The 18,168-nt window shown below is 44.3% G+C and overlaps 1 protein-coding gene across 1 annotated transcript in view; it reads left to right on the forward strand.

Annotated features, from left to right (window-relative positions):
• The window catches only part of LOC141049899 (extracellular calcium-sensing receptor-like), a 57,417-nt gene extending 39,877 nt beyond the window's left edge, over window positions 1–17,540 (forward strand). Inside the window, exons 5-6 of the mRNA XM_073546738.1 lie at window positions 16,441–16,564; window positions 16,648–17,540. Coding sequence (XP_073402839.1) covers window positions 16,441–16,564; window positions 16,648–17,540 — 1,017 coding nt within the window. The remainder of the gene's footprint in view (window positions 1–16,440; window positions 16,565–16,647) is intronic.
• The last annotated feature ends 628 nt before the right edge of the window (window positions 17,541–18,168 follow it).

The following is an 18,168-nucleotide window of genomic DNA, read 5'->3' on the forward strand; positions in this document are numbered from 1 at the left end:
TCAAAAACATCATTATCTTTTTTACATTGCATAGACGACATCACAGTGAGGAGCAAGAATGGATAGTACTGCCCAAATTCCATCCTTCTTAGTTTCTGTGGAACTTTTTGCAGTGAGAAGCGTGAATCCAGGTGGTTTTTCCCTCCAGCTTAACAGATGTAGGCGTGGTCAGCTGGACCTGGTAGGGTCCTTCAAAGCGAGGATCCAGACTTTTCCTTAGATGCTTTCGCGTCACCACCCAATCTCCAGGCTTAAGATCATGTGAGCCTGATAAGGAGGACGGATCTGGAAGGGAACTGAAAACACGCGCATGAATTTGCTGTAACACCTGTTGTAACGCGCCTACATAGGCCGTCATATTTGAATGAGAGGCCTGCATCTGCTGGGGAAAGTACAATCCTGTCTTGGGAGGGCTCCCAAACAACACTTCATATGGACTTAAACTTGTCTTTCGGTTGGGAGTTACCCTAGCAGTGTACAATGCAATGGGAAGACACTCAGTCCATGGTTTACCTGTCTCTGCCATTGCCTTTTGAATTTTCAATTTCAGTGTACCATTTAACCTTTCCACCCTGCCACTACTCTGAGGGTGATAGGGAGTATGAAAAGATTGTTCCATCCCTAAGGCTCGAGTGATTCTTTGGCACACCTGTGAAGTAAAGTGACTACCTCGGTCACTTTCGATTACCTCTGGTACTCCAAATCTGCAAACAACTTCTGAGATTAACTTTTTAACCACAGTACGTGCATTTGCATGAGCACAGGGCCATGCTTCTGGCCAATTTGAGAAAAGATCCACACATACCAGCACATATTCATAGTTGCCTACCCTTGGAAGCTGAATGAAATCAATCTGCAGTCGCTGAAAAGGGTACAATGGCCTCGGGGTGCACTTTAGTGGCACCTTTACTGTTTTTCCCACATTGTGGCATGCGCAGATTACACATCCCTGTACGAATTTTGCAGCAGCATAATGGAACCCTGGTGCGACCCAACTTGCTTTTACCTGACTTACCATTCCATCCTTGGATTGATGGGTTATTCCGTGGGAGAGGGAGCACACCATAGGGTACAATGCCCTGGGCAAACAATACCTATCATCCGCTCTCCACAATCCATCTTCTTCCTTCGCACCTGAGTGCCTTTGCCATCCCTCCTTTTCTGGTGCAGAGGCCTGATCTTGCAGGTTCTGAAGTAATTGTAGACCCACCTCCCCCGACACCTGTACAGTGTATGTTCCTGCGGGAAGAGGGAATAAAGCAGCAGCCTTGGCTGCAATATCAGCTCGGTTATTACCTTCAGCTTCCTTAGTGCGCTCCTTTGTGTGAGCTTGCACTTTTACTACAGCAACTTTCTTAGGCAGCTCCAATGCTCTAAGGAGCTGGGCCACCAATTCTGCATTTTTAATGGGCTTACCAGAGGAACCAACAAACTTTCTGCTCTTCCATATGGGACCATAATCATGGCATATGCCAAATGCATAGCGGCTATCTGTGAAGATATTTGCTGTCAAATGTTCAGCGATTACACACGCCTGAGCGAGCGCTTTCAATTCAGCCTCCTGTGCAGACATTTCGGCTGGCAGTGCTTCACTCTTCACCACCTCATGCTGATCTACAATTGCATATCCTGTATGAGGTACACCATTTTGATAATACCGTGATCCGTCTACATACAACTCTAAGTCTGCATTAGAAATTGGTGTCTCTTGCACATTGGCAGGTGGTTGTGTTTCCGCCTCCATAAGCTCAAAGCAGTCATGCTGAGCTTCAATTATTTCTGAATCATCAGTGTCTGGCAGCAAAGTAGCGGGGTTCAGAACTGTACACCTTCTTATAGTTACATTCAGGGGTGTAAGCAGAGCCACTTCATACTTTGTTAACCTATTCATGGACAAATGTTTTGTCCTTGCCTGGAGCAGTAGCTCCTGCACAGAGTGTGGTACCAGAATTTCCAAGGGATTGTCTAGCACCAAGTCTGCAACTTTTTCCTTCAGCATTGCACAAGCTGCGACTGCTCTGATGCATGTTGGTGCTCCCTGTGCTACTGTGTCAAGTTTGGCTGAATAGTATCCTAGGGGGCGATGCTTCCCTCCATGTTGTTGTGTAAGCACCCCTTTAGCATGTCCCCCTGATTCATGACAGTACAAACGGAAAGGCAGGGCATAGTTTGGGATTCCTAGGGCCGGTGCAGAGACAATGGCTTCCTTCAGGTTTTGGAACCCCTCTTTGGCTTCCGAGGTCAGCTGGTATGGCTGCCCTTTATTACATGCGGATAACACGTCAAAGAGAGGCGGCATCATTTGCGATGCAGCAGGAATCCATTCTCTGCAGTAACCAATCAATCCCCAAAATGTTCTCAGTGCAGTATTTGAGGTAGGCTCAATGGCTTGGCTTATGGCCTTTTTCCTCTGTAATGTTATATGTTTTAATTGAAATGAAATGCAATGTCCCAAGAAAATGACCTTTTCCTTCGCTATCTGTAATTTGTCTTTTGACACCTTGCATCCTTCATGATACAAGAATATCAGTAATGAAGCAGTTTCCTTTAGACACACTTGCCTATCTGGGGTACAAAGAAGTAAGTCATCCACGTACTGTATCAACTGCACATCTTCCCTTTCAGGGTGCCAGGAAAGAAGGATTCCTGCCATTGCCTCGGAAAATACAGAAGGGGAAGTAGCTCCCCCTTGAGGCAATCGTGTCCAACAGTACTGCTTGCCAGCATGTGTAAAAGCAAACAGCATTTGGCTTTCTTCATCAATTGGCACCGAGAAAAAGGCATTGCTGGGATCAATAACAGTAAAACATTTTGCATTACTTGGAATCTGATTCAACAAGGTATGAGGATTTGGCACAATAGGTATGTCCACTATCATTAGTTTGTTAATTTCCCTTAAATCATGTACCATCCGGTACACCGCAGGTTGCCCTGCCACAGTCTGCTTCTTCTTTATTGGAAAAAGAGGTGTATTAAAAATGGATTCTGTGTTTCGTCCTGGCCTGGTAAACTTAGTGCCCATAGCAAAAAGCTATCTGAATCAGAAGCTGTCAAGGTCAGCCACCTCCTATCTTCAGCTCTGTCTGTCTGTTTCAGAAACTGTCAAGGTCGGCTATTCCTATCTTCAGTTCTGACTGTCTATATCGGAAACCGTCACGGTCAGCTACTCCTATCTTCAGTTCCGATATCTAGCAGGATCCCACTGGTCGATTATGATGTCCAGCAGTCTCTGCTTCTAAAGTAACAAGCTGAACTTGTACTTTCTGTTCTGCCCTGATTCTACTACACACCTTGTAGAACAGGTAACTATAAGTTGCTACAAATAATATTATTCCAAAAGCAAGCCCTACATATTCCTTATACATCAGAATCAGATCCTGAGTTTTCACTAGACTCTGAGCATGTCAAATCTATTCCTGAGTCTATTTCAGAGAGATCAAAATAAAATACTCGGTACAATTTATTTGCTCTTCTGTACTGATGAGGAACAACTGGCGTTAAATTGCTCTTTCCAAAAACCAATCAGACCTTAATCTTCTCACCCTTTTTTTTGACAAATCGTAACTGAGCACAAACAACTTCCACACGGCATGTACAAGTAACACGTACACTTCACAAACTAGTATTCATCTCAAAGTGTCTCAAAGCCACCGGACAGTAACTGGCTCCTGTACTTCCAAATCTTCGCAATATCTCTGCTATCTCACAATTGACCGGGGTATCTCGAGGCACTCTAAAATGAATATTTATAGTCAAAATATACACTCTCACAGATCCAAGCCAGGTTATGGCAGCCCACCAGCCAACTCCTCCCGTGATTTTCCCCTCAGTCTTCCAGTAACGTGGGGTCGCATCTGTCTGCAAACTCTTTATAACTATACTTTGAACACACTGATCACAGGACATTTATCAACCAATTCTTATCCTTTTACTACTTAGCTTATTCTTTCTACTACTTAGCAACTAGCAGAGCAACAAAAACACATAATAACATAATCCACCAACCAAAGAAAAACCAGAATAGCAATCAAAGTGAGAAGGGTGGAACATGTATAACACAACATTACTTTCTATTTTCAGTTCTGCCTTCTACATATAACACCCATTCAACTCACACACCTTTCAAGATTTAAGATCATTCATAAGAAAATTTTTAGCAGCACTTCTGATCTGTTGCCCGGTCTTGTACTGGCAATACAATCAAGCACACAAAATTAGAATGTTAGGATGGTTAGTATTTTTAGACAGATAAACAAATACAAATATACAACCACAAACAATACAAACTACATTAAAGCCATTAAAGCCAAGAAACAAAAGAAACAAAAATTAAAAAACTTAAAATAAAATAAAAAAAAAATAAAACAAACCTTAATTTTTGTTACCCGAGGGGATTCCCATTCAAAGATCCAGACAGACTGACCTATGTGGCCTAGTCTGGTCAGTATCACACCTGCTTGCTAATGAATAATGGGAGGTGGATATAAAAGGATGCAAGGTGGTTGTGTGAGTGTCTCAGCCTGGGAACACAGAGAGCCTGTCTGTGTGAGAGACACGTGAGTGGAAGCAGTGCCCACTGCAACTGTGGTTTGGCTGGACGGGAGAAGCCCGCCAGTTGGTAGTTAGGTTGTCCATTGTTTAGTTAGTGCCGGACAGGCAAGGATTTGTTTTATGTTTTATTTCCTTTTGCATTGCTTTCATCGTTAATAAACCTGACCCAGTGTCAGTTACACCCGAATCCCAGCTCTGCACCTGAGTTTCATGCTGAATGCACGTGACCTTTGACCCCAGCAAAGGCGATCCTGGAGTGTTTTATCACACCATGTTGTGGACTGATTTTTCAAGTCCCGCTCACACGACTGGTAATATTGCATCGATTGAAAGTGACAGGAGACAGCACTTGTCAACTATGGTTACAAACTACTTTTCCTCCCATATCGATGTTCTCCCTCACAGGTCATTCCCATTTGACTAATGGGCCGCTAAACTGGACACCTGGCCTGAATTGGCACAATATGCCTTACAGGAGCTCGCTTGCCCAGCTGCAAGTGTGCTATCGGAAAGAGTCTTCAGTACTGCTGGATCAATCCTGACAGAAAAAAGGATCCGTCTCTCGACCCAAAATGTGGATGATCTAGCCTTCATTAAAATGAACCATGCATGGGTTTCCAAGGATTTTGTCACACCTTACCCTGATGACACATAGGTTGCCAGAAAAATGGCTTTCTTTGGTCCTCCTCTTCCTGGGACTTGACCAATTTCGCCTTTAGCAGCAGGTGAATGTCCCACATCAACATATGCCATTTTGTAAACCTCCCTAACTGGGCTGCCTCCTTCCCCCATGGCCGGGGTCACCACCTAGCGCATGCAACCGTGCGAGTGCCGTTGCCCTGGACAGGTGGGTGGGCTGACTCTTGGGCATGGGCACTGGCACAGGGTCCCTCATAGTGCAATCAAGTGTCTCTGACGGTGGGTTGCACACCCGCCGTCAGACACACCGCTGTACTATGAGGGGCCCAGTGCCAGTACCGCCGCCCATGAGTGGGCCCCCCTTGCTTGGGCAGGGCCCCAGCATTTGCAATGTTAACCTCACCCTGCTCCTCCGCTGTGTAGTCTGGGCTGTCAAATCCTTCACTGGGACTGCCACTGCAAATTTGGTGAACTGATAGAAGATGATGGTTAAGACGTAGCTATGCCCTGTCCCGCTGACCGGGCTCTAGCTTCAGATGATCAATGGCTTCCATTTCTTATGGACGTCAACTCACAATGAGATGCAGTGGTGGTTTCTCATCAGCTTTCACAGTTTTCCTACCCACAGACATGTGACATTTCAGCGCACATTTTTAAATGTGTCCACTCATGCCAATCCAATTGAATCGCCTACGGCCTGTGGCTTCTGTGTTTTGCACTCCAAAATTACGTGACAGATCATGATAGGCAGTGAGCACCATGTTTACATCTCTCCCTGTGATCAAACTTGGATGGATATGAGTAACGGCGATGGGATCAACGGTACTGCGATACAGCAACACTTTCTTCACAAAAAAAGGTTTTTGCTGTCTCCACACACTAATTAATTGAGGGTCAGCATTGCCTCTGAGAATTGTGACAGAAGTTTTTCCCGTGAATAGTAATTCCTAGATTTCTGCAATCACTAGACTTTATGTCAGTAATTGTATGCATCTCATTTCCTATTGCGGAGAGTCTGGACTGTCTTACGGAGACAGAAATATATATGAAGATTAAAAAATGCCACCAATAGTGTATACTGGTGTACGCTTCAAATACATTTCCTTTTTTCGACTTTTTAGATTGTTGTCTAATACATACTGAGAACATGGAGATTTTAAATGATTAAACTATGCTATATATACCTGCTATCCAGTGATAATGTACCCTTTCTCAACTTTGTACAATCTGGTCAAATCCATACTGGACCTGAGAACGTCTGAGTCTGCCTCCTGATCTATAGACATATATTTTTGTGTTAACTATGCTATACATACCTGTTATCCAGTGATACGTTGGTAACCTTAGTCACCTTTGTCCAATCACGTCTAATCCATACTGGGCCTGAGACCGTCTGAGCCTGTCTCCTGATCTATAGATATAGGTTTTTAATGTGTAAACTATGGTATACATACCTGTTATCCAGTGATACGGTACCCTTTCTCACCTTTGTCCAATCCCGTCTAATCCATACTGGGCCTGAGACCGTCTGAGCCTGCCTCCTGATATATAGACATAGGTTTTTAATGTGCAAACTATGCTACATATATATGTGTTATCCGGTGAAACTGTACCCTTTCTCAACTTTCTAGAATTTTGTCGAATCCATACTGGGCCTGAGAATGGCTGCCGAGCTGTTAAGCAACCTACAGCACCAGTGCTTTGGACACGTAATTTTTTGCATTTTCTCAGGAATGACGGTTAGGCCTAATTCAGGAATTGCGGTTGACCTGCACTTACTGGGAAATCATCGTTCGCGGGGAATAATTGGAATCACAGATCCCCATCACTAACGGTGTTCAGTGGGTTATCTGCACCTGTAAGCGACAAAAGCTGGTCTTGCAGTGTAGCACGCATGCAGCCCTGGACATGTAAGGCCATGATAGACCTGTTATTGCTCGATCTCACGTGCCAGAGCCTCGCGTATCCCTCTAGTAAGTTTGAAGCGTACCGCGGGGGCATGCCGGAGTCTCGTTCGTTAACGAAATAAAGCTCACAAATCGCTAGCACAACTACAAATGGACATATCACACCACACACAGAATCGACAAAACTTTCAATATGTGCATCTTTTCTTAAGGTGGCATGGTTGTGGTTTCTCGGGTGGAGTCAAATTAAGCCGCAGGCTCCACTCCTGGTGGTGCCCTTTTGGATATTCCTTTAAGGTTCAGCTTTGCAATCATACTGCCCCCGGAAAGCAAAAACTTTGCCATCATGGACACTGTTTGTAGGTTCGTGGGAATAACGCCGCCCGATCGCCAGTTGGCATAATTTATTGGTGGGAAGTCCAACGGTATATGTTTTTTTTGGTTGGTATTTTACATTTTTATTCCAGCCTTTCTTGACTTCATAAGGGAATGACAAGCCTATATCTGTGTCTCCTCCACCTCCTCCTTTTACTCCTCCACCTCTTTTCTAAATGTAGTTGCCCTTTTCCATATGTTCATATTTGTCTTCTGAGCATTTTTTCGGCTTTGAGACACCTTTTAAGGTGTTTTGTAATTGTTTTCTATGTGTTAGTATGTGTTTGTGTTTGCCTGCCATTGTTTTCAATGTGGTTAAATGAACATTCGACGAACTTGCCTCCTGTGCGACGAACCAAAACACTAGCAGGGTGGCTCAACACTACTCCTGATATATAGACGTACATTGTGAATGTTTAAACCATGCTATATATTCCTGCTATCTGATGATACTGTACACTTTGTCTACTTTTTATATTCTTGTCTAATCCATACTGAGCCTGTGAGCATCTCTGTGTGACTGATGGAATATATATGGAGATTGACAACTATCCTTTGACTGAATAGAGCTGTACGCTTCTGATACAGTGCCATATATCTGATGTTATTTTGTGTCTATTTTGTGCTAAATTTTGAAGTTTGGTGGAAGAGGCCGCGGACGTGGGCATCGGGGGGCCAGCTGGTGCTGATGGTGGTGGCGCATCTGCTGGTAGTGGCAAAAGCACAATAGCAGCTAAGACAGGAGGTGTTGAGCCTGAATCATGATCTGGCTCCGAAACGCCTGAAAGGCTACCTTTTCTGGGAGTAGGTTAACCGCTTTTAAAGCCGGAGCATGAGGAACTGGTTTTGGCTTACATTGCCGAAACAGACTCCAGCAAATATGCCCTCCTCTTCTGAAGTTTCAAAAAATGCAAGCACTGAGTCATCAAGTGCTGGCTCCTGGTCAGGAAGCACCCCTTTCCTTGTGTCCTGCACCCCCACCCAAACTGAGGCAGCAGGCCACACTTTACATTAGTCCATGTAGCTCTTTCTATCATACCATGCCTGGGTTATCAAGTCAAATCGTGAATTCCCCTTTCCAAGATGAATCTGACATGGAGTGTGGGTGGCCAGCCAGGGCAGTGGGGTTAATCGGTACCGGGCCGGTGTCTCTCAGGGATGTGTCACGGTGGTGGTGACCCGTTCCGTGGCCCTGGGCGTCCATGCAAAGGGGTGAATTATGTTTATAGGTGAATTATACGTGACGCCACCTGTGGTTTCTGATTAGATTGACCAGCGCTGCAGTGTCGCTTCTCTGGGACAGATGTTGTGGTGCAGCTAAGATGTAGAAGCCCTGCACAGGTAGGGCCATAGTCGCAGGGCAGATGAAAGAGTTGGTAGATGGTGTGCAGTGCAGGATGTAGCAGAGCCGTGTGCCAGGCGCAGGAGAAAGATGACAGACACAGTTGTGCAGTTCCTTTACCTGTACTTGGTAAGTGCCGTCCAGGACCCAGAGTACAGATGGAGAAGGAGTTGGTCAGCCTGGAAGCCAATTTGGAATTCTCTCTCTGCAGATAGGTAGTGTGGCCTCCGTTCTAGCACTTATCTGAGGTACTCGCAGTGCTGAGTTCAATGAAGTTCCCTCTGTTGACTCTCTTTTGGAACTTTCTCGTAGCCTTTTCCTTCTGGCTCCCACACATCGCTGCTGGGGCCTCCGAGCCTTAGTTGGGTACAGAGCATTTGCAACTGCTACTTCCTCCGGTTTCGGCTGCAGGAACGTCAGTGTCCCTACAAACTCGGAGACCGGAATCCGGACCATGCGCTCCAGCTAGGAGTGAGCCTTAACTCTGCTCATCCTCCAGCTCCCCTTCTCACGTCCACAAACTTCCCCTTCCCTTCACAGACTGCCCCAATTTACCTCCTCCCGACCACAGAGAGCAGCTCCTCAGCAGTCAGGTTCAGAGGTCTCCCTGCTGGCCTGGAATGGGAAATGTGTTGTGTGTTGGTTTAACTGCTAGAAAGATCCTTCATTGCTCCCAAGCATGACATCACACTCCCTAGGAGGAAGGTAATGCCACTGTGGCGACCATACTCCTGGGGGCGCCACAAGTGCATTGATGCCCAGCCACTGCTAGATGATTCTGCTGGTACATTGACCCGGACGACTACATTCCCCTCGCACTCTACACAGCCAGAATCTGACCCTGATGAAGCTCAGGTTACCCTTCCCATATACTGTACCACCTTACACGGTGACAAAGAGGAAGGTGTATATGAAAGTGCAGGTTCGGCCCACCCGCCATCAGACACATTGCCGTACTATGAGGGGCCCTGTGCCAGTGCCGTCGCCAACAAGTGGGCCCCCCCTGCTTGCTCAGGATCACAGCACTTGCAAAGTTGAAATACTTACCTCTCCCTGCTCCACCGCCATGACGTCTTCCGCGTTTCCTGACAGTGATATTCTGATCAGAGAGCGCAATGACATCATGTCTGTACGCCAAGACTAGTACAGGGATTCCCTAGCGAGGAGACTTATTTAATTATTTTCAATGTTGGGACAGCAAATTTTGGGGAGCACTATACTCTGGAGAATGATATATGGGGCCCACCATACACTGGAGCATTCCAAAGGTGGACATCAGACACTGGAGCAGCATTTACTGGGCCCATTATACACTAGAGCATTAGACATGGGGCGCATTATATAAGGAGCATTATTTGGGCCCATAAGACAGTGCAGCTTCAACCATGGGGACCAACATATACTGTAGCATTATGTGGAGCTCATCATATACTGTTTCAAACATTATATGGGACCAATGGTTCTGTATGGAGAAATAGATGGGCCTCATTACTCTGTATAGTGCACTATGTGGTGGCCATGATACTGTATGGAGTAATATACTGTCCGTTTTTGGAGCTATTGGAGAATTTAAAATGGATATCAGTCATGAGATGTAAGAAGTGAAGTATTTTTCATTGTACTATACTGCTATTTCTCTGCTGTATCGGAGCATGATGAGTTGTGCTATGTGTTAAAAGGGCGCTCTTTGGCCCAGGGCACATAAAAACCTGGAGCCAGCCCTACCCCCCCCACAAATTTAGCCAAATAACCCCCATTTTTCAGTGCGTAACTAGTATTATGAAGTAAATTAAGGTTGAAATGCTTCAGTAACAAGAATTGATGTTTTTGGCATTCAAAAGGGCACTGTAGGTGTGTTTACTGTCCTCCACTCACTGCCGACTTTTCTTCCCCATTGACTTGCATTGGGTTTCGTGTTTCAGTCGGCCTTCGACTTTTCACAAAAATCGGCCGATTTTGTTCGACCCGACTTTTGCGAAAGATGGGTTTCATGAAACCCGACTCGACCCGAATAAAGGCAAAGTCGCTCATCTCTACCAAATATGCCTTGCTGTCTTTGAAGTCTTTAACGTCACACAACTACTGTATATGTTTTCTCTCTTTGAGGTGGAACTGAAAATGCTCAATATGTGGTAGGAGTTTAACTTCTTTAACTCCTAAGGCACTTTCAAGAGAAAATTTTTTGGTGATTTCAATATGCTCCTTTAATTTCTCATTCAAAAGGTTAAGGGTCACCTTCTCCTCATCTAATAGAAGCTGCATGAAACGTAAGGAACTCTCAGTAGCCTCCCGTTCCCACTTATGTATAAAAGCTGGGTTTTTATGTCTGTTACCCACTGTTAAATTAATTCTCAAACCCTGTGGGACAATTTTGGCCTTGAGGTAGTTTTCCAAACTTTGGACTTCCCACCAAGAAGTAATCTGGTCCCTATAAACTTGTTGAAGTTCTTTAAAGGCCACATTAAATGTAGGCAGATATTTCTTTTGTGTGAATGTGTTCTCAGAGAAAACTTCCTTAGCCTCTGCAAGCCAATTGTCAGTATTTAAACCTACAGATAAAAAACCTGCCATATCTCTTTATACAAATCGAAATAATAATAAAGCATAAGACAATTTCTGTTGGAAATTGGCATAAATCTCACCCAAAAAAATAAATATATAATATAAAGCAATAGGTGGAAAATAAAACATAACCTTTAATCCGTCAATTAAAATACTAACATATGTCACCCATGTGAAATAAAAGAGCATACAAATGCTCCACAGGCAGGTGGGCCCCGAATAAGGGAAGTAAGAGCCCCACCTAAAAATTAAAGATATAGATGGTCGCCTAATGATCAATTTAGGTAGACAAAACATCTAATAGATACAGCAATTGAGAAAAATCACTTAAAAATGCCATAACCTAATTGCACATATATGAAAGAGTCATGTAAAATTACAAAAGTTCTCTCAAGACAAAGAAATAGACAATCATGTGAGGAAATAATAAAAGGAACAGTCTCACCAAGTAGAGTCATGGGTCAGGAGTCACAGAAAATCCTCTGTTCAGTCCAACTGGAGGATAGATGAAGGGAAGACCCTGCCAAATCCCTTAGGGGCTAACAATAAACTGATTATCAGATAAAATCATCAGCAAGACTGAATTTGACTTTATTTTTCCTAGTCATCCAGTCATTGCCACATTTTATTGCCTGCCAAAGGTCCACAAGGGGCTTAGCCCTCTTAAAGGCAGGTCAATTGTTTCAGGGGTGGGCAGTCTTTGTCAGAATGCTGGAATTTATTTGGATCGGATTTTGTCTCCGTTCGTCTCTTCTCTTCAATTCTTTGTTAAGGATACACCGGATCTTCTCCGCCGGTTGGAGGGACTCACCATTGATCCTCAGTCATACTTGGCAAGTATAGACGTTGAGGCCCTTTATTCATCTATACCCCATGTTCATGGTCTGGAAGCGGTAAAATACTTTCTGAACATGAGAGGTTGCCAGTACCATGAACATAATCATTTTGTATTGAAGCTCCTCCGTTTTTGTTTAACACAATTTTTTCACATTTAACCGTAAATTCTACCACCAGCTGAGGGGGACCGCCATGGGGAGCCCCTGTGCGCCGGCTTATGCTAATCTCCTCCTTGGCTGGTGGGAGGAGAAGGTAGTGTTTGAGGGTGACCAGTTGGATGGTTCGTCTATGTGCCGTGTCCCTGAGTTATGGACACGATACATAGATTATATATTCATTGTCTGGAAAAACTCAGAAAAGGATTTTGGTGACTTTGTGAATAGGCTGAATTGTAATGACATAGGTCTCTTTTTCACATCAGTAATTGAAACCTCTAAATTGCCCTTTCTTGACATCCTTATTGAGAAAGCCAAAAAAGGGGATTTGGTTACTTCCACATACAGGAAGCCAACATCGACCAATTCCCTGTTACATTGGAACAGCCACCACCCACAGCATCTGAAAAGGGCTATCCCTAAGGGACAGTACCTTAGGATCCGAAGAAACTGTTCCGATACCATGACCTTTGAAACTCAAGCCAGAGATCTGAGGGACAGATTTCTTGATAGGGGCTATCCCCGGAATGTATTGAAAGAAGCATATCAAAAGGCTAAGGGCTGCGAGTGGGTTGAGCTGCTGAACTCTAATAGTAGCAAAAAAGGTGTGGAAAATGAGACTTTGAGGTTTATCACAACCTATAACAACGGGGCGGTCCCTGTGAGGAACATTATTCCATAACATTGGGCTATTTTACAGATGGACAATGATGTTTCTCCTTTTTTGAGTAATCATCCTCAAATCACCTATAGGAAAGGCAGGTCCCTCAATAATAGACTCGTGCATAGTCATTTTTCCACTCCAACTTCAAAAACATGGTTGGATAATGACATCGCGGGTTGTTATAAATGTGGCCACTGTGTGGCATGTCAACATATTGGAGTGGGCAAGAGCTTTGTGAGTAACGTAATGGGGAAGAGTCACCACATCAGACATTTCATGAATTGTGGCACGAAAGGTGTTATATACAAGGCAACTTGCATCTGTGGATTGGAATATGTGGGTAAGACTATTCGTGAATTTAGGAGGAGGATCGGTGAGCATGTTGGGGATGTGTCACATAAGAGGGACACCCCGATTTTGAGACATATCCACAGTGTACACAATGGACAAATTGGATCTTTGAAGTTTATGGCCATTGATAGGGTCTTTAAACCAAAAAGGGGGGGCAACTGTGACCAATTGCTTCTTCAACGAGAGGCTAGGTGGATTTTTTACCTGGGTACAGTTGCACCCAAAGGCCTTTATGACCAGATAAATTTTGGGTGTTTTATTTGAATTTTTCTTTGGCCTCTTTTCCTACAGTAGCCTTACAACCACTATGCTATAATCTCCTTTCTTTTGTCACCTCATGTGAGGATTTTGTTTACATAAATGCAATCAAAATGTGTCGCCTTCTATATGTCCTTATATATGTCTTAATTAAGGAGTAAACCCCCCCTTCCCCCCTTCCCCCCCTCCCCCTTTCCCTCTTATTAGAAGTGGTATGTATAAAAATTAATTGGTACTGCCCTTAATGATTATATTTTTAGCATATGAAGGGATATTTCGGTGCTCTTCTGCTCAGCAGTATTTGACCAGTACTTGTCTGCTATAAATGGGACATAATAACAATTCCCCTTAATGATGGTGTTTCTTTTTTCTGCTTAGCAGTTATTGATTAGCGCTGTGATGCGCTGCTTAGTGCGTCTTATTATGGACTGGCTGATTATGTCTATTAAGTGGCGCAACACTAATGCATGTGCTGGGGGGGAGAGTTTATACATCCCCTTTGATCACTCGATTTCTTATGTGGGGCGCTTTTTATCTGACAGGGGTATACATCTGATTGATGTCACCGTGGCATTTTTTCTGCATGGACCGGAAGTATATGTGCATACAGTAATTGTCACCGGGGGAGGTAAGAGGAACTCCTTTTGTGCCCATATTTCTGACATTTTTTTGCGGACCGGAAGTCGGACGCCTTGTCAGGGTGCACTTGGTGCGCCAACGCTTTGGGAGGCGGGGTTTAGTCCGCCTTTTGTCATCTTTTGCGGACCGGAAATCGGCCGCCTTTTTGTGACACACTTTGGGCGCCAGCGTTTTGTTAGGCAGAGCCATGTCTCTGCCTGTGACGAATCGCGTCACCTCCCTGGACCGGAAGTCGGTCGTGTTCTTAGGGTGCACAAGCAGTGTCAGAAGCGGAGTAACGCCTCTGACGCGTACGTCATTCCCCTAGACCGGAAGTCGACCGCCGTTTTAGGATGCACCGGCGGTGTTAGAGGCTGAGTAACGCCTCTTTTCTTTCTGGCATGCGTTCCACAACCGGAAATGGCGTGGGTAACGGCGCTTGTCGGGGGAACCGTCAAAAAATGTTCCACGCATGTGGAATAGCATATGTGACATATAAGGTAATTAAATGCGGCGACAGGTGTTACCAACTATGTGTGATTGCACATGAGGTTTTCTACATATATGCCCTTTTTCCTCCACTACCCGCCGACAGCATAGGGAGTGGAAGTTTTCCTCTCATTAATAGCACTATGGCACTTTTCAAGCTTAGTCTCCTGAAGATTGTTCTTGGATGAAATGCGTCGGGACACTGCCTTAGGGAAAGTGAATGGCGTGTGCAATTTAGGGCTAGTTGTGGACTGCCCTTGTTAGGGCAGGAGTCTGGGGATCAGTTTATTGTTAGCCCCTTAGGGATTTGGCAGGGTACTGTCTTCCCTTTATCTATCCTCCAGTTGGACTGAACAGAGGATTTTCTGTGACTCCTGACCCATGACTCTACTTGGTGAGACTGTTCCTTTTATTATTTCCTCACCTGATTGTCTATTTCTTGGTCTTGAGAGACCTTTTGTAATTTTACATGACTCTTTCATATTTGTGCAATTAGGTTATGGCATTTATGAGTGATTGTTCTCAATTGCTGTATCTATTAGATGTTTTGTCTACCTAAATTGATCATTAGGTGACCATCTATATCTTTAATTTTTAGGTGGGGCTCTTACTTCCCTTATTCGGGGCCCACCTGCCAGTGGAGCATTTGTATGCTCTTTTATTTCACATGGGTGACATATGTTAGTATTTTAATTGACGGATTAAAGGTGATATTTTATTTTTCACCTATTGCTATATATTACATACGTAACATAGGAAACATTGACACTCCTGTATATGCATTACAGGAGACTCTGGGGTCATATAAATTACAGGAGGGGCTTAGACATCACAGGATATGCTGGGACATATTCATCACTGGGGAGGCTGAGGGAATAGACATCACTGAGGGGCTATATACATCACTAGAAAGCGCAGACAGCACTGGGGGTATATATATATACCTGGGGGTAAAATACATTACCAGTGGGGACAAATACATCACTGGGGGCTATATACAGCACAGGAGGCTATATACCTCACAAGTGGGGGGAAATACAGCACTGGGGGATATACAGTACTCAGGGGGATATACAGTACTTCTGGGTTAAATGCAGCACTGAGGAATATACATATTACTTGGGGGCACAAACAGCCCTGGGGGGATATAAAGCACTGTGGGAGGGGGCAAATACAGCACTGGGGGGGCAGGCATCGCCAGGGAGTCACATAGATCACCGGGTGGGGCTTATAGCTGGGGGGCACAGAGATCACCAATGGGGGGCACAAAGATCACAGGAGGGCACATAGCTGGGGGACACAGAGATCACAGAGGGGCACATAGCTGGGGGAACAGAGATCACGGAAGGGCACATAACTGGACAGGAGTGCATTGGGCGCTAATCCCGCCCACTCCATTGACATCATCACTCATGTGCAGGCAGCGTTGTATAATGAACGCTGCATACCGTGCACTTGAGAATTAAAGGGCCGCCAGCTGGCCAGATACAGCTGCCAATCGAGCATTGCGAACTCTGGCTACCTGTTTGTGGAGCGCATGAAAAGTCACCGCGGGCCACATGCGGCCCATGGACCGTAGGTTCCCCACCCTTGGTCTACATGCTTTAGCAGAAAACTTAAACGTGAGTCTTTAATATATCATTCTCCAGCTTTCAATGTGTAAATGTCCATATGGTAAATTCTTCTACTTAGACTCCTCAATCAATATGCAGCCCAAGTTGTCCTTTAGGAACCAGAAAGGTAATAATTCCAGGAAAGCCAACGTGCTGCTTCAAGTGCGTCCAGTGCCCAAAAGGAGAGATTGCAAATGTCACAGGTACCATAAATACAATCATAAAGTATCATGTATCTTTTATACGTGGAATTTACAAATAACTTAACCCCCATGTTCTTCTCTAGATTCTGTGGAATGCCAAAAATGCTCTTGGGATAATTGGCCCAATACCCAGCAGGACTTGTGCTTACGAAGAATCATTGAATTTCTCTCCTATGATGAAGCTATGGGAATCAGCTTGGCAGCGCTGTCTATTTTTTCCTCGCTCATCCCCATTGTAGCTCTGAGAATCTTTATTCGTTACAACACAACACCGATCGTCCGAGCCAATAACTGGTCCCTTAGCTGTCTTCTCCTCATTGCCTTATTTTTCTGCTTCCTCAGTTCATTAGCTTTCATTGGATATCCACATCCTGAGAAGTGCCTGTTGCGTCAGGTGGCATTTGGCTTGGCTTTTACTCTGTGCATCTCTTGTGTCTTGGCCAAAACCATAACAGTGGTTATTGCTTTCAAGGCCACCAAGCCTGGGACTAGATTACGACGATGGACTGGGGGGAAAGTATCCTACTCTGTTATTGTGATTTGTGTTCTCATCCAGATATCTGTCTGTGTGACTTGGCTTTTCTACTCTCCTCCATTTCCTGAGTATGACACCCAGAATCCATCCAGTGCTATCATTCTTAACTGTAATGAGGGTTCTCCTTTTGCATTTTGGGTTATGTTGGGGCATTTGGGTCTTCTGGCCACTGTCAGCTTCATCGTAGCCTTCTTGGCTAGGAGACTTCCTGACAGTTTCAATGAAGCCAAGTACATTACATTTAGCATGTTGGCCTTCCTTTGTGTCTGGATATCCTTCATCCCAGCAACTCTCAGCTCACGTGGGAAGTACACAGTGGCCATGGAGATCTTCGCCATCCTTTCCTCCAGTTGGGCCATTGTTGTTTGTATATTCTTACCCAAATGCTTCATCATATTGTTTCGACCTCATTTGAATGTAAGACAAAATTTAATGAGATAAGTGTACGACCTATGTAGGACATCAAGTTTTATTCTTGACCTTAACGATATGTGATCACCTCACCTCTTTCAGCAAACACTACCAGACATTGCTTTAGAACAGACAAAAAAAATCACCTAAAACTGAGTGAATCAACTATAAATATAGAGTGTTGTGAAAAAGTGTTTGCCTCCTTCCTGATTTCCTATTCTTTTGCATGTTTGTCACACTTAAATATTTTAGATCACCAAACAAATGTAAATATTATACAAAAATAATACAAGTAAACACAAAATGCAGTTTTTAAATAAAGTTCTCTATTATTAAGGGAAAAAGGAATCCAAACATACAGTGCCATTTGTGAAAAAAGTGATTGTTCCCCCTTAAAACATGAATTAACTGTGGCTTATCACATCTTTGGGAAGCTGAGTTTAAATTCCCTAGCTGCATGTGGGCCTGATTACTGCCACACCTGTCCTCAATCAAGAAATCACTTAAACAGGACCTGCCTGACAAAGTGAAGTAGACCAAGAGATCCTCAAAAACTAGACATCATGCCGCAAACCAAAGAAATTCTGGAACAAATGAGAAACAAAGCAATTGAGATTTAACAGTCTGGAAAAGGTTATAAAAGGTTATAAAGCCATTT

The sequence above is a fragment of the Dendrobates tinctorius genome, unplaced genomic scaffold (genome assembly GCF_039654945.1).
Source record: "Dendrobates tinctorius isolate UK_male_01 unplaced genomic scaffold, ASM3965494v1 ptg000151l, whole genome shotgun sequence".
Taxonomy (NCBI): domain Eukaryota; kingdom Metazoa; phylum Chordata; class Amphibia; order Anura; family Dendrobatidae; genus Dendrobates; species Dendrobates tinctorius.